The sequence below is a fragment of the Equus caballus genome, chromosome 22, assembly GCF_041296265.1.
Source record: "Equus caballus isolate H_3958 breed thoroughbred chromosome 22, TB-T2T, whole genome shotgun sequence".
NCBI lineage: Eukaryota > Metazoa > Chordata > Mammalia > Perissodactyla > Equidae > Equus > Equus caballus.
This window is the reverse complement of record NC_091705.1, coordinates 44171669-44186275: the sequence shown is the minus strand read 5'-3', so window position 1 is coordinate 44186275 and position 14607 is coordinate 44171669. Positions and strand designations below refer to the sequence as shown.

Genomic DNA, 14607 nt, shown 5'->3' with positions numbered 1-14607 from the left:
ATTCATTCTGAGAAGAGGGTGAATGATATGGGCTTTGGTTATGTCCGCTGAGAAAAATGGTAGCTTACTGGGGGCGGGGGTGCTGATATGCATTCTGGGAATCTCCCCCCACCCCCAGCTGCCTTTGAGATGGAAACGGATCGCTTCCCAGTGCGCAGAAAGGATCTCGATTAGCTGGGACTATGATGTCTGAAGATTCTTTTTCTGTACAATGTCTGAAATGGTTGCTAATGAGAATGTCTGAAGTAGTTACTAATAACCGTTTAAAGACTCCTGACTCATGTCTGAGAAGCATGGGGATTAACAGGAAATAAAATCAATATCCATCAAGCAAACCAGCGCCTGCCTGTTCTATTGGCCTTTGTGGCGTTTTTAAAAGCTCATTGATTCTTTTTTAAATAATAAATCATGCTTGCTCATTGTAAAAAGTAAAATTCAAACGACATAGCCAGAAGTTTCATTTATTCATTCAATAAGCATGTTTCGAGCACCTACGCAGTGCCGGGCACCCAGCCGTGAACTAGGAGGCAAAAAGTCCCACGGGGCTTATGCTCTGCTGGGGAAGTAGAATTTGTGATAAAATCTCCTGCCAACCCAGAAAACCTTTCCACAAAATAGGAGAAAGAAAACAGCTTTATTATTAAAGAAACATTGAAGTGGAATGTGATGCATATCACAGGGAGCCGCTGAAGAAACTGCAAAGCCAGAAGGAAATCTCACCCTTGCACACAGCTGGGCAGACGCAGCCTCTTACAGCCATGTTCTCAAGATACATAGTAACTAGTTCTCGAGCAAGAGGACTTGACGCTGCCAAGGGTCACACACGGTTCATCCTCAATCCACTGGTAACTGGGGCGGCCACTTGTGTTTGCTAGTTGCCTTTATCCAAAGCGATAATAAACTTCTCATATCTCTACAAGGAGCACGTGATTACAACACGGAGTTCATCAAGTGAAACCCTCATGTAGAATAGGAGATGGGGTACTGTCTTCCTTGATGTTTACATTTCAAAGAGATGACTCTCAAACTTTTTTTTTTGGTGGGGAAGATTGGCCCTGAACTAACATCTGTTGCCAATCTTCCTCTTTTTTTGGCTTGAGGAAGATTGTTGCTGAGCTAACATCTGTACCAATCTTCCTCTATTTTTTCTGTGGGATACTGCCTCAGCGTGGCTTGACGAGCAGTGCTAGGTCTGTGCCTGGGATCTGAACCTGTGAACCCTGGGCCACTGAAGCAGAGTGCACGAACTTAACCACTATGCCACTGGGCCGTCCCAACAAACACTTTCCTGGATTGTAAAAACTGGCAAGAGGCTTATTTCACCTTTAAAATGGTTTACATACATTTCAAAGGGGTGGAGAAAGAATTTACAAGTTTTCTAAAGGAAATGTTCTAAGAAAAGGAGGAAGTCATCTCTTCTTTTTTTTGCACCAGGGAAAATTAATTATTCTTCTTTTTCAGTTTGCTTTTACCCTCACAGCGACAGCCGTTAGACAAATAAGTACACCCTATGCTATCAGGCAGGAGTAAACACCACGCCGAAGCGAAGTACAGGACTGGAGAGTAATGGAAGTGTGGTTTTAGATGGGGCCGTCTCAAGGTCTCCCTGAAGAATTCTGGGGGCCCAGAGCCCAGAGCAAGAAGCAGGGAACACCCTCCCAGCAGGAGCCAGCATCAGCTGCTTTTTGTGCCATTCTGGGCAGCTTTCTATGTAACAACAGTCACATCTGCTTGCTGTTTTGTTTGTTCGTTTTTTCCAAAAATGGCAAATGTTCTCATTTGCTTTTTCCACCCACTGTCCCGTCAAGGACAAGTTGGTAAATGTCCACGTTGGTAAATGGGGAGCGGATGAATCTTCCTTTAAACGGCTACACTGTGTTCCCTTGGTGATCGTGCCAACGGTGGCTTACCTCTTCCCTGTTGATGGATGGTTAGGATCTTCTTAGTGGAAATTGAGAGCATGAACTCTTCAGTGAAGGCCGGCTTCAAGCTCGGCCGTACCACTTGCATCCTGTGTGACACTGGGCAAGTTACGGAACCTGTGCCTCTGTTTCCGCACACACAAGCCAGGGATGGTAATACCAGGTCTGTGATGGAGTCATTTCCAAGATTAAGTGTATTAATGCATGTAAAGTGCTTAGAATAGCACCTGGCTCAGAGCAGGCCTGTATTGGTGCCAGCTATTACTGATACCAAGCAATGGGCTTGCTCTACTCACTGCAATCTGAGCCAATTAACCACAATGAGTTAGAGATCGAGAAAGGAAAGTTTAATTAGATTAGCTGGCTAATTGGAAGATGGGTGACTAATGTCTCAAAAACCCATCTTTAAGGATTTCGGAATCTTTTTTTTTTTTTAGGGGGGAAGATTAGCCCTGAGCTAACATCTGCCGCCAATCCTCTTCTTTTTGCTGTGTAAGACTGGCCCTGAGCTAACATCTGTGCCCATCTTCCTCTACTTTATATGTGGGACACCTACCACAGCATGGCTTGCCAAGTGATGCCATGTCCACACCTGGGATCCGAACCAGCGAACCCCGGGCCGCCAAAGCAAAACATGCGTACTTAACCGCTGTGCCACCGGGCCGGCCCCAGGATTTCAGAATCTTGAGGGAGTTATATAGGGAAAATGGGCAGTGAGTAAGGGGTCCAGGGATGTTGATCTCCAGGTGTCACAGGCTCCAAGCATCACATTGTTCCATTCTTCTGTCAGCTATGATAGAGACCTTGTAGGTGTGTTTCCCACCTGTCATCACCCTGTTCCTAGAGAGAAACTCGTAGAACAAAGTCTTAATTTATCAACTACTGGGGAGTACATATGTAAGCTGAGGGAGCATGGGGGCCGGCCCCGTGGCCGAGTGGTTAATTTCGTGCCCTCTGCTCCGGTGGCCCAGGGTTTCGCTGGTTCTGATCCTGGTCGCGGACATGGCACCACTCATCAAGCCATGCTGAGGCGACGTCCCACATAGCACAACCAGAACTACAACTAGAGTATACAACTGCGTACTGGGGGGTTTTGGGAAGAAGAAGAAAGAAAAAAAAGAAGATTGGCAACAGTTGTTAATGCAGGTGCCAATCTTTAAAAAAGAAAAGAGAGAGTATGTGAATCTTTTAGAGTACACGCAGAGCAGCGAATAGTCACACAGAGGAGGGGCTGGGGCCATTTAGTGTAGCAAGATGGCCTCACTTATGCTCACTTACATTATTACTGTAAATTGTATTAATTATTACTGATTATTCTCCCATAATGGTTGTATGTGTCTTGTCCTTCATTCCTTCCTTCCCTCCCTCCCTTCCTTCCCCCCTCAAATATTTATTGAGTGTCCAAGATCTGCCCAGTTCTGTGCCACGCGCTGTGAAGCAGGAGTGGATGTTCCGGGCATGGTCTCTGCTCTTACAGAGCTTAGAGTTGGGTGGCCTGATGGACAGTGAACAGCTAGCAGAATGACGATGGCATCACGAAGGTGGCGGGTGGTGGGTGATCAGAAAGGTTTCCTTGAGAAGGAGGCCTGGGACCTCTGAATGGTGCAGAGGAGCAGACATGGAGCCTTCAGTGGGAAGAGGCTGCCAAACAGAAGGACAGCCTGGGTGCATTTCCAAAGGAAGAAGAGAGCCTGGCGTGTCTAGGGGCTGAGGAGTCAGAGGAGGCCTGAGGGGCCAGGGCACAAGGAGTGAGGGGCCAGAGCTGGGCTTGGAATAAGTTGCCAAGGGCCAGATCAATGCATTTTATTCTAGCTGTGGGGGGTGAGCGGTGAAGGGATTTAATCAGGAGACTGACACAATCTGATGACCGTGTCGAACAGGTTCCTCTGCCTGCTGTGTGGAGGACAAGTTGGAGGAGGCAAGATGAGAAGCAGGGAGCCCCGTTGGGAGGATTTTGCAGAACTCTGGGCGAGAGAGGACGTACCTTGGGCTCTGGTGGTGACCTTGGGGCCACGTGGGAGGACGTGAGAGACACATGGGAAACCTGGAGGTAAGGCGAAGAGACTGAGGACTCTGGATTGTTGGAGGAGGTCATCCAGAAGACATGACCCCTGGTTGACCTGCGACCTGGACCCCAGCAATCAGAGGCCCCTCCTCCCTCCCTTGTCCTTGGCGTGTACGTTCCGCCCACTGTTCCCACAGCTGGAACCGTTTTCAAGGATGCAGCCTTGAGAGAACAAGGTGTCCCTGAACCATCAGGATGGTACATGTGACTGAACCCCACTAAGGCCTCTCCATAAACTTTTAAGATTCTGGTGGGCGGGGGCCGAGATCCACTCATCTTGCGTGGCACCCGAGACAAGCCTGGTGCCTGAGCTCCTTGCTGGTTAAACTGCCCCCTCCCAGCCTGGAGCGGCCTGCCTCTGTCTTGCTCTCTCCTGCCCTCCAGGGAGGGGGGCCAGTGTCTGATTTCACCCGGGGAGCCCCCACCATTGGGAACCAAAGGGATGAAAGCAGGACTTCACCATGCACGCCAGAGGGATGTTGGGCATCTACTGAGCGGGGAAGAGGCACGAAGAGCCAACATGTGGGGTAAGTCAAGATTTGCCTTTGGGAAAGTTATGTTCCAGGGTCTGCGTGAGATGTTAGTGGGAACTCAGAGCTGCATTTGTCTCTGAAACCTCATCCCTACGGGGTCTCAGCACGTTGGGACAGTTCTCAGACTTCAACACACAGGGACATTTTAAAGTGACGTTGATTCTTGGATGACTGGGAGTGTGTGCATGCATGCACCAATCTCTCGTTCGTCTCTCAGCAATTAGAAAGTGTTGCTCATCTGTCTCCCCCAGTTGGCCTTGAGCTTCACGCACTGTTACGGGTCTTGAGCCAGCTCAGTGTGGCCTAGAACACTGAGTTCCAGCCTGGCCCCTCCACTGACTGGCTCCTAGGAGTGACAAGCAAGTGATTTGACCTCATTAGCCTAATACGGTTCTCCGTCTTCTTTCTGTAAGATAGGGACACATACCCAGGGCCATCGTGCCAATGAGGAACTCGGCAGGCCGTAAAAATGCGTGGAGGGGTCTTTGGGGAAAACAAAGCCATTTGGTTTACTTGGTTTCCCCCTTTTAATAGATTACCAAGAAAAAAGGTGAGAGGTGGGGAGATATTGCCAAAATCTCTGCAAGAAGAAAATTTTTTATTCCTTCTAGATGTGGGCTGTGGGCGTTTGAGTTTCAGTCCTGTGCTTGCTAACTGACCTTGGCCAAGTTCCTTAATCTCTCTGAGTTTATTTCCTCGTCTGTGAAATGAGGATAAGAATGCTACTGACGTATGGGAATACTGAAGGCTCCTACAATAGAGCCGGCACCTATAAATCCACCATACCTGCCATCATGCTCCTGCTAGACCAGAGGACCACTGTCTATTATTCTTGCTGATATATTACTATTATTCAGAGGAGATTCAGGCCTAACATTAATAGCTGCTACTTATTGCACACTCTGCTGCCAGGCTCTGAGCCCTCATATGGATTTTCACATTTGTCCCTGACAACAGCCCCATGGGGTTTGCGTTATCATCATTTCCGTTTTGCAGATGAGGGAATTGAAGCTTAGGGAGGTTAAGGGAGGGCTGTCCCGGGCTCCAGGGCCCGCCCCGACGTGGGAGGCTTCCTGAGCCGTGGTTGGCACGAGCCGAGTTTCTTCCCCTCCGATGCCAGCTCATTGAAGCCGTCCGGTCAGCCTCTAGGGCGCTTTCGGCGGCTGGGGACTGCGCGCTCGTGCACGAAGGCGATTCGGGTCCCGCAGGTGGCGGGGACTGCAGAGTTCGGCCTCGGCGGCGGGCTTGAGGGGGCTCGGGCTCCGCTGGCTTGCAGCCGGGTGGTGCGTGCAGGTGGTCCGGGGCCAGGAACCGTCCAGGATTTACCTCGCCAGCCCTGCCCTGCGTCCCGCGAACCCTGTCCTGGGCACCCTCGCCCAGCAGGTGGCGCTGCAGGCCCTCCCAAGGCTCCGACCGCTGAGCGGCGAGGCTCAGCCCGCGACTCCGAGGTTTGGGCGAGTCACAGCCTGCAAATGCATCCACCTAAGACAGCCTCCTGGGCTATTGAGCCTCTGCACCTTTCAGCGAATCACTTCTCTTTTTTTTTTTCTTAAGATTTTCTTTTTCTTTTTTGTCCCCAAAGCCCCCCCGGTACATAGTTGTGTACTTTTAGTTGTGGGTTCTTCTAGTTGTGCTACGTGGGACGCGGCCTCAGCATGGCCTGATGAGCAGTGCCATGTCTGCGCCCAGGATCCGAAACGCTGGGCCGCAGAAGCGGAGCACGCGAACTTCACCACTAGGCCACAGGACCGACCGCTCAGCAAATCACGTCTGCACCTGAGTCACGAAGTGCCTTTTGTTGGAAGCCTGGCTTAGATTCAGAGCTGAGCAGGGAAATAACCTTAACCAGGCGCTCCTCTGAGTGCTTTTTTTTGGGCGATTGTTGCTTTTGGTTCTTTGCCTATTTTTTTTTGCTATATAAAAATGGGTTCACATTTATGCGAAATGTATGGATCAACTAACATAATATCTTCAAGGAGAAGCATGCAAACCTGGCAGGTACAGTCTTACAGATGAGCAACTGAGGCTTGGAGAGACCAAGTGAATGGATCGGTGGAGCCGGAAGAACTCATGTCTGGCTCCAAGGCTGCTCTTTTTCTAAGTTTTCCAGCTGTTCTTTCCCCTTTTCACACCCTCGCCCCCCATTGATTTTCCCAGCAGAAAATGGGATATTTGCTGGAGGGAAGGAAACAGGGTATATAGAAAGGAAATGTTTCCTGAGAAGTGGAAAGTGATTCCAGGGTATTGCACAGCTGTCGCGTTCATCGCTGGGGATGGGTCTTTGGGATATAAGCAGTTGGGAGTCATTTTGGGATCAGGAATGGCAAACCCTACCATGCCCGCAGGGCGAGACAGCAGGGACAAGGCTTGGGAGGATGGGCAGTGCCATACCCATCTGAAGCTGCCTCTAGGATCTAACACATCGTGTGACCAAGATGGTCATACCTACTGAATTCTTAAGATAAGCTATGTGGTGAATTGCAAAAATGGGCATAAATTCTTCCCCTGCCATCCAGAGGTGGAGTCTGTTTTTCCACCCTTGAATCAGGCTGGCCTGTAATGCTTTGGCCAACAGAATGCAGTGGAAGTGATGGTGCGTGAGTTTTGAGCCCCGGCCTCAAGGGGTCTTGCACACTCTGCTCTTGCTCTTAGAACCTGTGATCACCTTGTGAACAAGGCTGGGCTGGCCTGCTGGAGGAGAAGACCAAGTGGCTGAGAGCAAGTCATCCCAGCTGAGAACATCCCAGCCCAGCCAGCCCCCACCTGATGCGGCCGCTCACCACACACCAGCCCAGCTGAGATCGGCCAGGCCAGCCCAGAGCAGCAGAGCAGCCTGGCTGAGCCCAGCCCAAACTGCTGAACCCCAGCACCGTAAGGCAATAAATGGTTACACAGAAAATGCCAACTGATCCAAGCTGATCATCTGGGTTGAAAGAATGTCAAATCTCCTGATATTTAAATGTTGGCAATGTATTTTAAAAAACCCAGAAAATCTATATAGGTCAAATAAAAAATTTCTGAGTTCCAGATGAGGCCCCAAGAATCACCAGTTTGCAAACGATGCTGTAAAGCCTACAGAATAGAAACAAATCTTGGTTTGCTGCTTACAGCAATCTTGGCACATGTAAATCTTAGTGAATTTACAAATACTACTTGAATGTTGTTGGAGAGAATGATTTACTGTGAGGACTCTCAGAGGGCACTCATCTGTGTGGGCTTTCCTCTTGGGATATGGAATTTCAACTTTTGTATCTGTGGGTTTCTTTGTTCAGCATCATCCCTGGTTCTGTTTAAAAATAGACTCTTCATGCTTCAGTAACGTACAAAGTCCTAATCTCGTCACTGGCCTCAGTGAGCTTGGCACCAGCAGAGCCGTGTCTTCTGCGCATCCACCTGCTTTAATAACTTCAGTGAGAATAATCAATGCGCATTGACCAGGGCAAGGAAATGAGTATTTTGAATCGCCGTCTCTGAGAAGAGCTAAGCAGGGTAGCAGGAAGGAATCGAATTCTTCTTTCACACTTCAGATTTTCAAGGTTTCCAAGTTGTTTTCCCGCATTGTCTATGAGACTTTAAAGAGCCATTAAAAACAATCTTGGTCCTAAACACCTGCCATAATGAAAAGGATGTAATTCCCTCAGATTTGCAAAACTGGGAAGGAAAATAAAAAGCCTGAGGGAGGTAGGAGTGACCACTAGTTCTTTCAGGGGAATTTTTCTCCGAGATATTCACTGGTGGATCTTTTATTAGACAGAGAAAGGATTGTGACTGTACGTATTTCACACAATGGAGCCCAGCTTGCTGTCCTCTGAATTCAGGCTTGGAGAAGGCCTGGTTCATTTGTGCCCGCAAATGCTTTCAGTGTTATTCCATTTCACAAGCTGTGATCACTTTAGCTAATGGATGCAGGGAGGAGACACCAGTTTTTAGAGCATCTTTTCTCCGAGTGCGGATGGGGCTACCTACATCAGGATCCCCGGGGTGGGGGTAGGGGGCCAGCTTGTTTTTTTGTGTTAAGATAAAATTGACATATAACATTGTGTAAGTTTGAAGTGTAGACGTGTTGGTTTGATACATTTCTATATTGCGATATCACTACAGTAGCATTAGCTAACACCTTTATCATGTCACGTATTTATCATTTCTGTTTTGTGTTGGGAACAGTTAAGATTTAGTCTCTTAGCAACTTTGAAGTTTATAGTACAGTGTTGTTGACTGCAGTCACTATATTGCGCATTAGAGCTCCAGAACTGGTGTAGGTGCTACTTGTAAGTTTGTACCCGTAAGTAGCATCTCCCCAACTCCCCCATGCCCCAGCTCCTGGTACCCACCATTCTACTCTCTGTTTTTACAGGTTCAGTTTTTTGAGATTCCACATATAATTGATGTCGTAGAGTCTTTGTCTTTCTCTGACTTATCTCATTTAGCACAGTGCCTTCAAGGCCTATCCATGTTATTGCAAATGGCGGGATTTCCTTCTTTCTCATGGCTGAATAATATTCCATTGTATATATATATATATAAATACCACATCTTCTTTATCCATTCATCCATTGATGGACGCTTAGTTTTTCCATGTCTTGGCTATTGTGGATAATGCTGCAATGAACATCAAAGTGCAGATATCCCTTTGAGATACTGATTTCAATTCCTTCAGATATATACCCAGGAGTGTGTTTGCTGGATCATATGGTAGTTCAATTTTTAGTCTTTGAGGAACCACCCCAGTGTTTTCTGTGGTGGCCGTACCAATTTCTGTTCCCTCGAGCACGTCTAAGGGTTTCCTCTTCTCCACATCCTCACCAACATGTGCTACCTCTTGGAGGATGGCTTCTTTGAAAAGCAGATTCTTGGGTCTGGACTAAAGACAGCAATTCAGAGTCCTTGGGGATGGGGTCCTGGGACCTATGGTTTTAACAAGCTATTTAAGTGATTTTTCTGCAGTGCATTAGGGGTGGGGAGGAAGCAGGCAGTGTGGTGCAAGGATGGGCTCTGGAAGGCCCTCCCCTTTGTTAAAATGTCTAAGCTTAAAGGTCTCAGTGAGATGCTGACCTGTAGCCTAGAATGTCCAGAGAGTTGGCTTTGATTTTTGCCACCAGAATCAGGAGAGAATTTTGCAGATAATTAAAACCATGCCTTAGCATAGGCTAAAAGGACCACCTCTGGTCGAGAGAGACCCATCTCCTTATCTGACTTAGAATACTGCCATTTGGAACTAGCCACATACTATGAAATATGGTCCTTCAACAGGGTGGCTGACTACAGTAATAGTGATCTATTGCTGCATAACACATCACCCCAACACTTAGTGGCTTAAAACAACAATAAACATTTATTATTATCATTTTCAGTTTGTGTGGCTCAGAAATTCAGAACCAGCTTAACAGGGTGCTTCTAGCTCAAGATTTTTCATGAGTTTGCAGTCAACATGTGGCCCAGGGCTACTGTCATCTGAAGGTTTGACTGGGGCTGGATGATCCACTCCAATATGGCTCACCCATGGCAGGCCAGTTAGTGTCGTCTGCTGGCAGTTCCTCTCCCCATGGGCCTCTCCGCAGAGCAGCTTGAGTGTCCTCACAGCATGGCAGCTGGCTTTCCCCAGACCAAGTAATCCAAAGAGAACAAGGCAGAAGTTGTGATGCTCTTTATAACTTTGCTTTGGAAACCACAAATTGTTACTTCTGCAATATCCTGTTTGTCAAACAGGTGAGCCCTGTTCAACGTGGGACCAGATTACACAAAAATGTGAATACCAGCAGTTGAGATTATTGGGGACCGCTTTGGAGGCTGGCTACTACATGAATAATATTCACTTGTCATAAAAATCATAACTACTATTGATGGGGTGTTTACTGTGTGCTAAACAGTGCACCATGCTCTGTATACACATACTCTCATCATAATATAAAGGCCATTTATTGATTTTTAATATTTAGAATTGGTTCACAAGTCAAGCATGAAATATTAGCTTATGCATTCAAAATTTAGAAGGAATTGTAAATAAGAACTGTTTAGAAACATAAAAACAAAGGGGTTTTTAACAGTTGTTATAAAGTGGTTAGGAGGGAAGAGAAGTGGAAAGAAGGGAATGGGAGCTAAAGAGCATCTTACAAAGGCAGGGGGGTCAAGAGATCCTGCAGAAAGTTGATGGCACAAGAAGTAGAGGGTTCTAAAGAGTTGCAGAGAGACTAAAAATAGAGCTATAAATATCAAAAATTAAGATGGAGAGGGGAAGGTATGAGCCAACTTTTCTTGGTGGGAAGGCAATATATGTTGTCTACATCCACAATAATGGTATAAACATATTATTTAGAACTATGGAGGTGAACTTTAGGGTTTGTTAGTTGGAAATTGGTGCTATGGGCTCAGATGGAATGATTCTGCTGAGGGAGAAGATGTGGAGACTAGACTAGCTGGAAGAGGGTTAGACATTACAGGGACTTCCCAAGGGAAGCAAGCAATGGTCTCAAACTTGAGCATGCTCCAGAATCACTTTGGACTTATTATAACACAGACTGCTGGGCCCATGCCAGGGTTTCTGCTTCAGAGTCCAGGGGTGGTGTAAGAGAAAAAACTCTCATGTTTCTCTTCTACTATTCGCACAGAGTGCTTCTTGACCAGATGTATGCAATTTTTTTCCCCACATCAACCAATTTTCTGACACCAGCTGGGTGTCCTGCAATTCAATTACCTTCTGACACTATCTACCTGGAGTTAGCATCAGATCCCACAAGGTAAGGGCTCAGTCCCACAAGACTGACCCCATTTAGATTCCAGTTACAAGTCCCAGGTTGTCACCTGTACTTCTGACCAACTGGCTGTAAATGGGGTTCCAATGACTTCCCCCCTGGCCCTCTGCCGGGTTCAATGATTTGCTAGAACAGTTCACAAACTCAGGGCAACACTTACATCCACCCCCTCCCCACACACTCAGCCCTGTCCTGAAGCCCCCGGCCCCCAGCCTCTTCCCCTGGGGAGCTCTCAACCTGATGGAGGAAATGGCAAGATAAGCACAGAGGAGACTTGATTTTTAAAAACTTAAGAAAAAAAGGTGCTAACAATAGGACGAGTATCTTTCTGTGCCTCTTCTTTTCACATTGAATTATTATACAGAAGCATGAATACTTTTGAATTAAGTGACTAATTTTCCTCTGTAATTTTTATTTCAGAGCAATGACTTCTTAGAGGTCTCCATGGTACCCAAGAAAATAATATGGATGAACCTGAATACCACCAAATGTGTAATAATACCTACCATCTGTGCAAAATATTACCCCTTGTCTAGAACGCCTGTTGAAAATTAGCTTCTTGTGTCATTCCTTTATTTGTTCATTCATTCATTCATTCACCCAACAAGTATTTACTGGGCATATTCTATGTGCCAGACACTGAGTGCTGGGGATGCCACAGTAAAAAGAAAGATGAAATACTGCCCTGAGGGAGCTGACATTTCAGCAGGGAGAGAGACTCTAAACAAGTAAATACTACAATATATGGGATGGCAGATAGTAATACAGCGTGGAGAGAGGAAAGAAAGGGGGCAAGAAAGACAATAAATGTCACAGAGGGGAGTGCAATCTAACATTGGAAAGTCAGGGGACATTGGGAATGTCACAATGTGGTGACATTTGATCAAAGACTTGAGTGGAATATGAGAGTGGGCCATGTGGCTACCTGTGGGAAAAGCATTCTAGGTAGAGGGAACAGTAAGTTCAAAAGCCTGAGGCCAAAATGTGCCTAAAATCTGTCATTGAAGGGGGAAAAAATGGTGGATGAGAAAATGTTAGTAGTTTTCAGACCCATCTATGCTTCTTCAATCTCTGGCTTACTGACTCAGTTTTTCCTTTTCCACTCTATCCTCTGAATTCCTTGAATAAAAATAATAATAAAAGCGTATGTTGTCTCTATCACAATGACTTGTATAAGAAAAAGGAAAACATAAACCATAATTACCTTTTAATTAGGATGGAATCTTGTTAAATGGAAGGCGTTTTGATTCTTGGTTTGGATACACAAAAATGAGCATGGTACTGAAAGGGCCTCAGGGGAATGGTATTTCTCTGTAATGGAATGAGGGAAGTTTGGAGTTGCAAGGGCCCCAACTGGGAGGGAGGGGATAGGAGAAAATACGGGAAAAGGAGGAAGAGGATGAAGCCTTTTTAGGAGTGAAATAGATTCTGAAAAATCTCCTGTGGTAGGGTGGCTGAAGGATTTGAAGAATAAAGATTTTAAAATCTAAAATAATAGGGGCTGGCCCTGTGGCCGAGTGGTTAAGTTCGCGCGCTCTGCTGCAGGCGGCCCAGTGTTTCGTTGATTCGAATCCTGGGCGCGGACATGGCACTGCTCATCAAACCACGCTGAGGCAGCGTCCCACATGCCACAACTAGAAGGACCCACAACGAAGAATATACAACTATGTACTGGGGGGCTTTGGGGAGAAAAAGGAAAAAAAAATGTAAAAAATCTAAAATAATAATTTATTGTTTTTGAAATTTATTTTAATTTACTTAATGATCACCTCCTTAGCACTTACCCAAGCATGGTTCTAAGTGCTGTTCAAAATATTTTTTTGAGATACAATTCATAGCCCATAAAATTCACCCTTTTAAAGTGTGCAATTCAGTGGTTTTAGTTATTCAGAAAATTGTACAACAATCACCACTATCTAATTTCAGAACATTTTTGTCACTCTAAAAAGAAATCTCATATTCATTAACAGTCGTTCCCCAGGGGTAAAATATTTGCTCACTTAATATCCACTCCAGCTCTCTAGGGTAGAGACTATAATTATCCATCTTTTTCTGAGGAAGGACTGGGATGGGGGTTCATAGCAGGTGGCATTTGCATTTGAACCTAGGTCATCTGGCCCCAGAGGCAATGACCTTAACCACTACTTTTCTCCCCATAATTAGAATTAATTTATTGATAACAAGTGAGGGCATTTTTATATACCATAGGGGGAGGAGATTCAAGGCAGCCAAAAGCAGCACTAGGCAGCAAATAAGAAAACAAATGAACACAAAATTTAACTGCTATGTTTTGCTACCCCTCCTCTCTCACTCTTGATGTTTTTAGCACAGACCTCCTGACTTACATTCCAATTTTAAACTATTTTTCTTCTATTCTGCATCTCTGTAAATACCGCCTTCAACTACCTGGTTTCTCAAGTCAAAGACTTAGGCCTTCTTTTGACTCCTCCCTTGTCCTCATCCCTAACATCCAATTCATTTCCAAGTCTTGTTGGCTCTGTCTCCAAACACCCTCAGTCTGGTCCCTTCTTTCCATCAGTGCTGCTACTACTTTTGTCGAAGCCGTCATCATCTTTCATCTGGATTCAGCCCATTGCAATTCATGAAACGTGCCACTCTATGTTTTGCTTCTACATTTTTACATATGCTGTTTGCACTGCCTGGAATGCTCTTCCTCTTTTGTCCACTAGGTAAATTCTTTGTTTATTTTCAAAGCTCGTCGGAGGTCTTCTTCTGGACATCCTTTGTGGCAGAGGCTGCTGCGCCCCGCACCACGTGTCGGCCCGGCTGATTCAGCACCGCCGTGGTGGACAGTTCACTGCAGAAGTAGGCGTGCCCTGTGCGGCTCCGCTTTGCGGCTTCAGGTCTTTCTCCAAAGCCAGACGAAGGGTTCCAGTCGGACCGACCGAGAGGTGTTGGGAATGTAATGCTCCCAGGAGCAACCCAGCTCGCTCTCCTTCAGGAGGAAAATTCTGAGGCATATTCTACACAATTTTTCGATTGACTTTATCAAATTAAAAAGCTCTATGCTTCAAAGGACACCATCAAGAAAGTGAGAAGACAACCACAAAATCGGAGAAGATATTTGGAATTCATATATCTAATAAAGGACTTGTATCCAGAACATATAAAGTATTCTTTTTTAAGTTGAGATATAATTCATATATAACGTCGTATAAAGTACTAACAATAGAAAGACAAGTGACCTAATTTAAAAAAATGAGAAAGGATTTGAACAGATGGTTCTCCAAACAGGATATGCTAATAGCCAATACAGAGATGAAAAGATGTTTAACATCATTGGTCTTTAGAGGGATGCCAATCAAAACCACAATAGT

General features: G+C 45.9%; 1 protein-coding gene across 6 annotated transcripts in view; it reads left to right on the top strand.

Annotated features, from left to right (window-relative positions):
• Window positions 1-14395, top strand: part of AURKA (aurora kinase A) — a 49980-nt gene extending 35585 nt beyond the window's left edge. The window contains exons 9-10 of one of the 6 annotated variants that reach the window (XR_011430795.1): window positions 3803-4514; window positions 11690-11820. Coding sequence is in view for 5 of the 6 variants with exons in the window: in XM_070247212.1 (XP_070103313.1) it covers window positions 13985-14196 (212 nt within the window). In the remaining variant the exon portion in view is untranslated. Of the gene's footprint in view, window positions 1-3802; window positions 4515-11689; window positions 12417-13984 lie in introns of those variants that run through there. The other 5 variants (XM_070247214.1, XM_070247215.1, XM_070247212.1 and 2 more) reach the window with 5 other exon arrangements.
• Window positions 14396-14607: the final 212 nt, after the last annotated feature.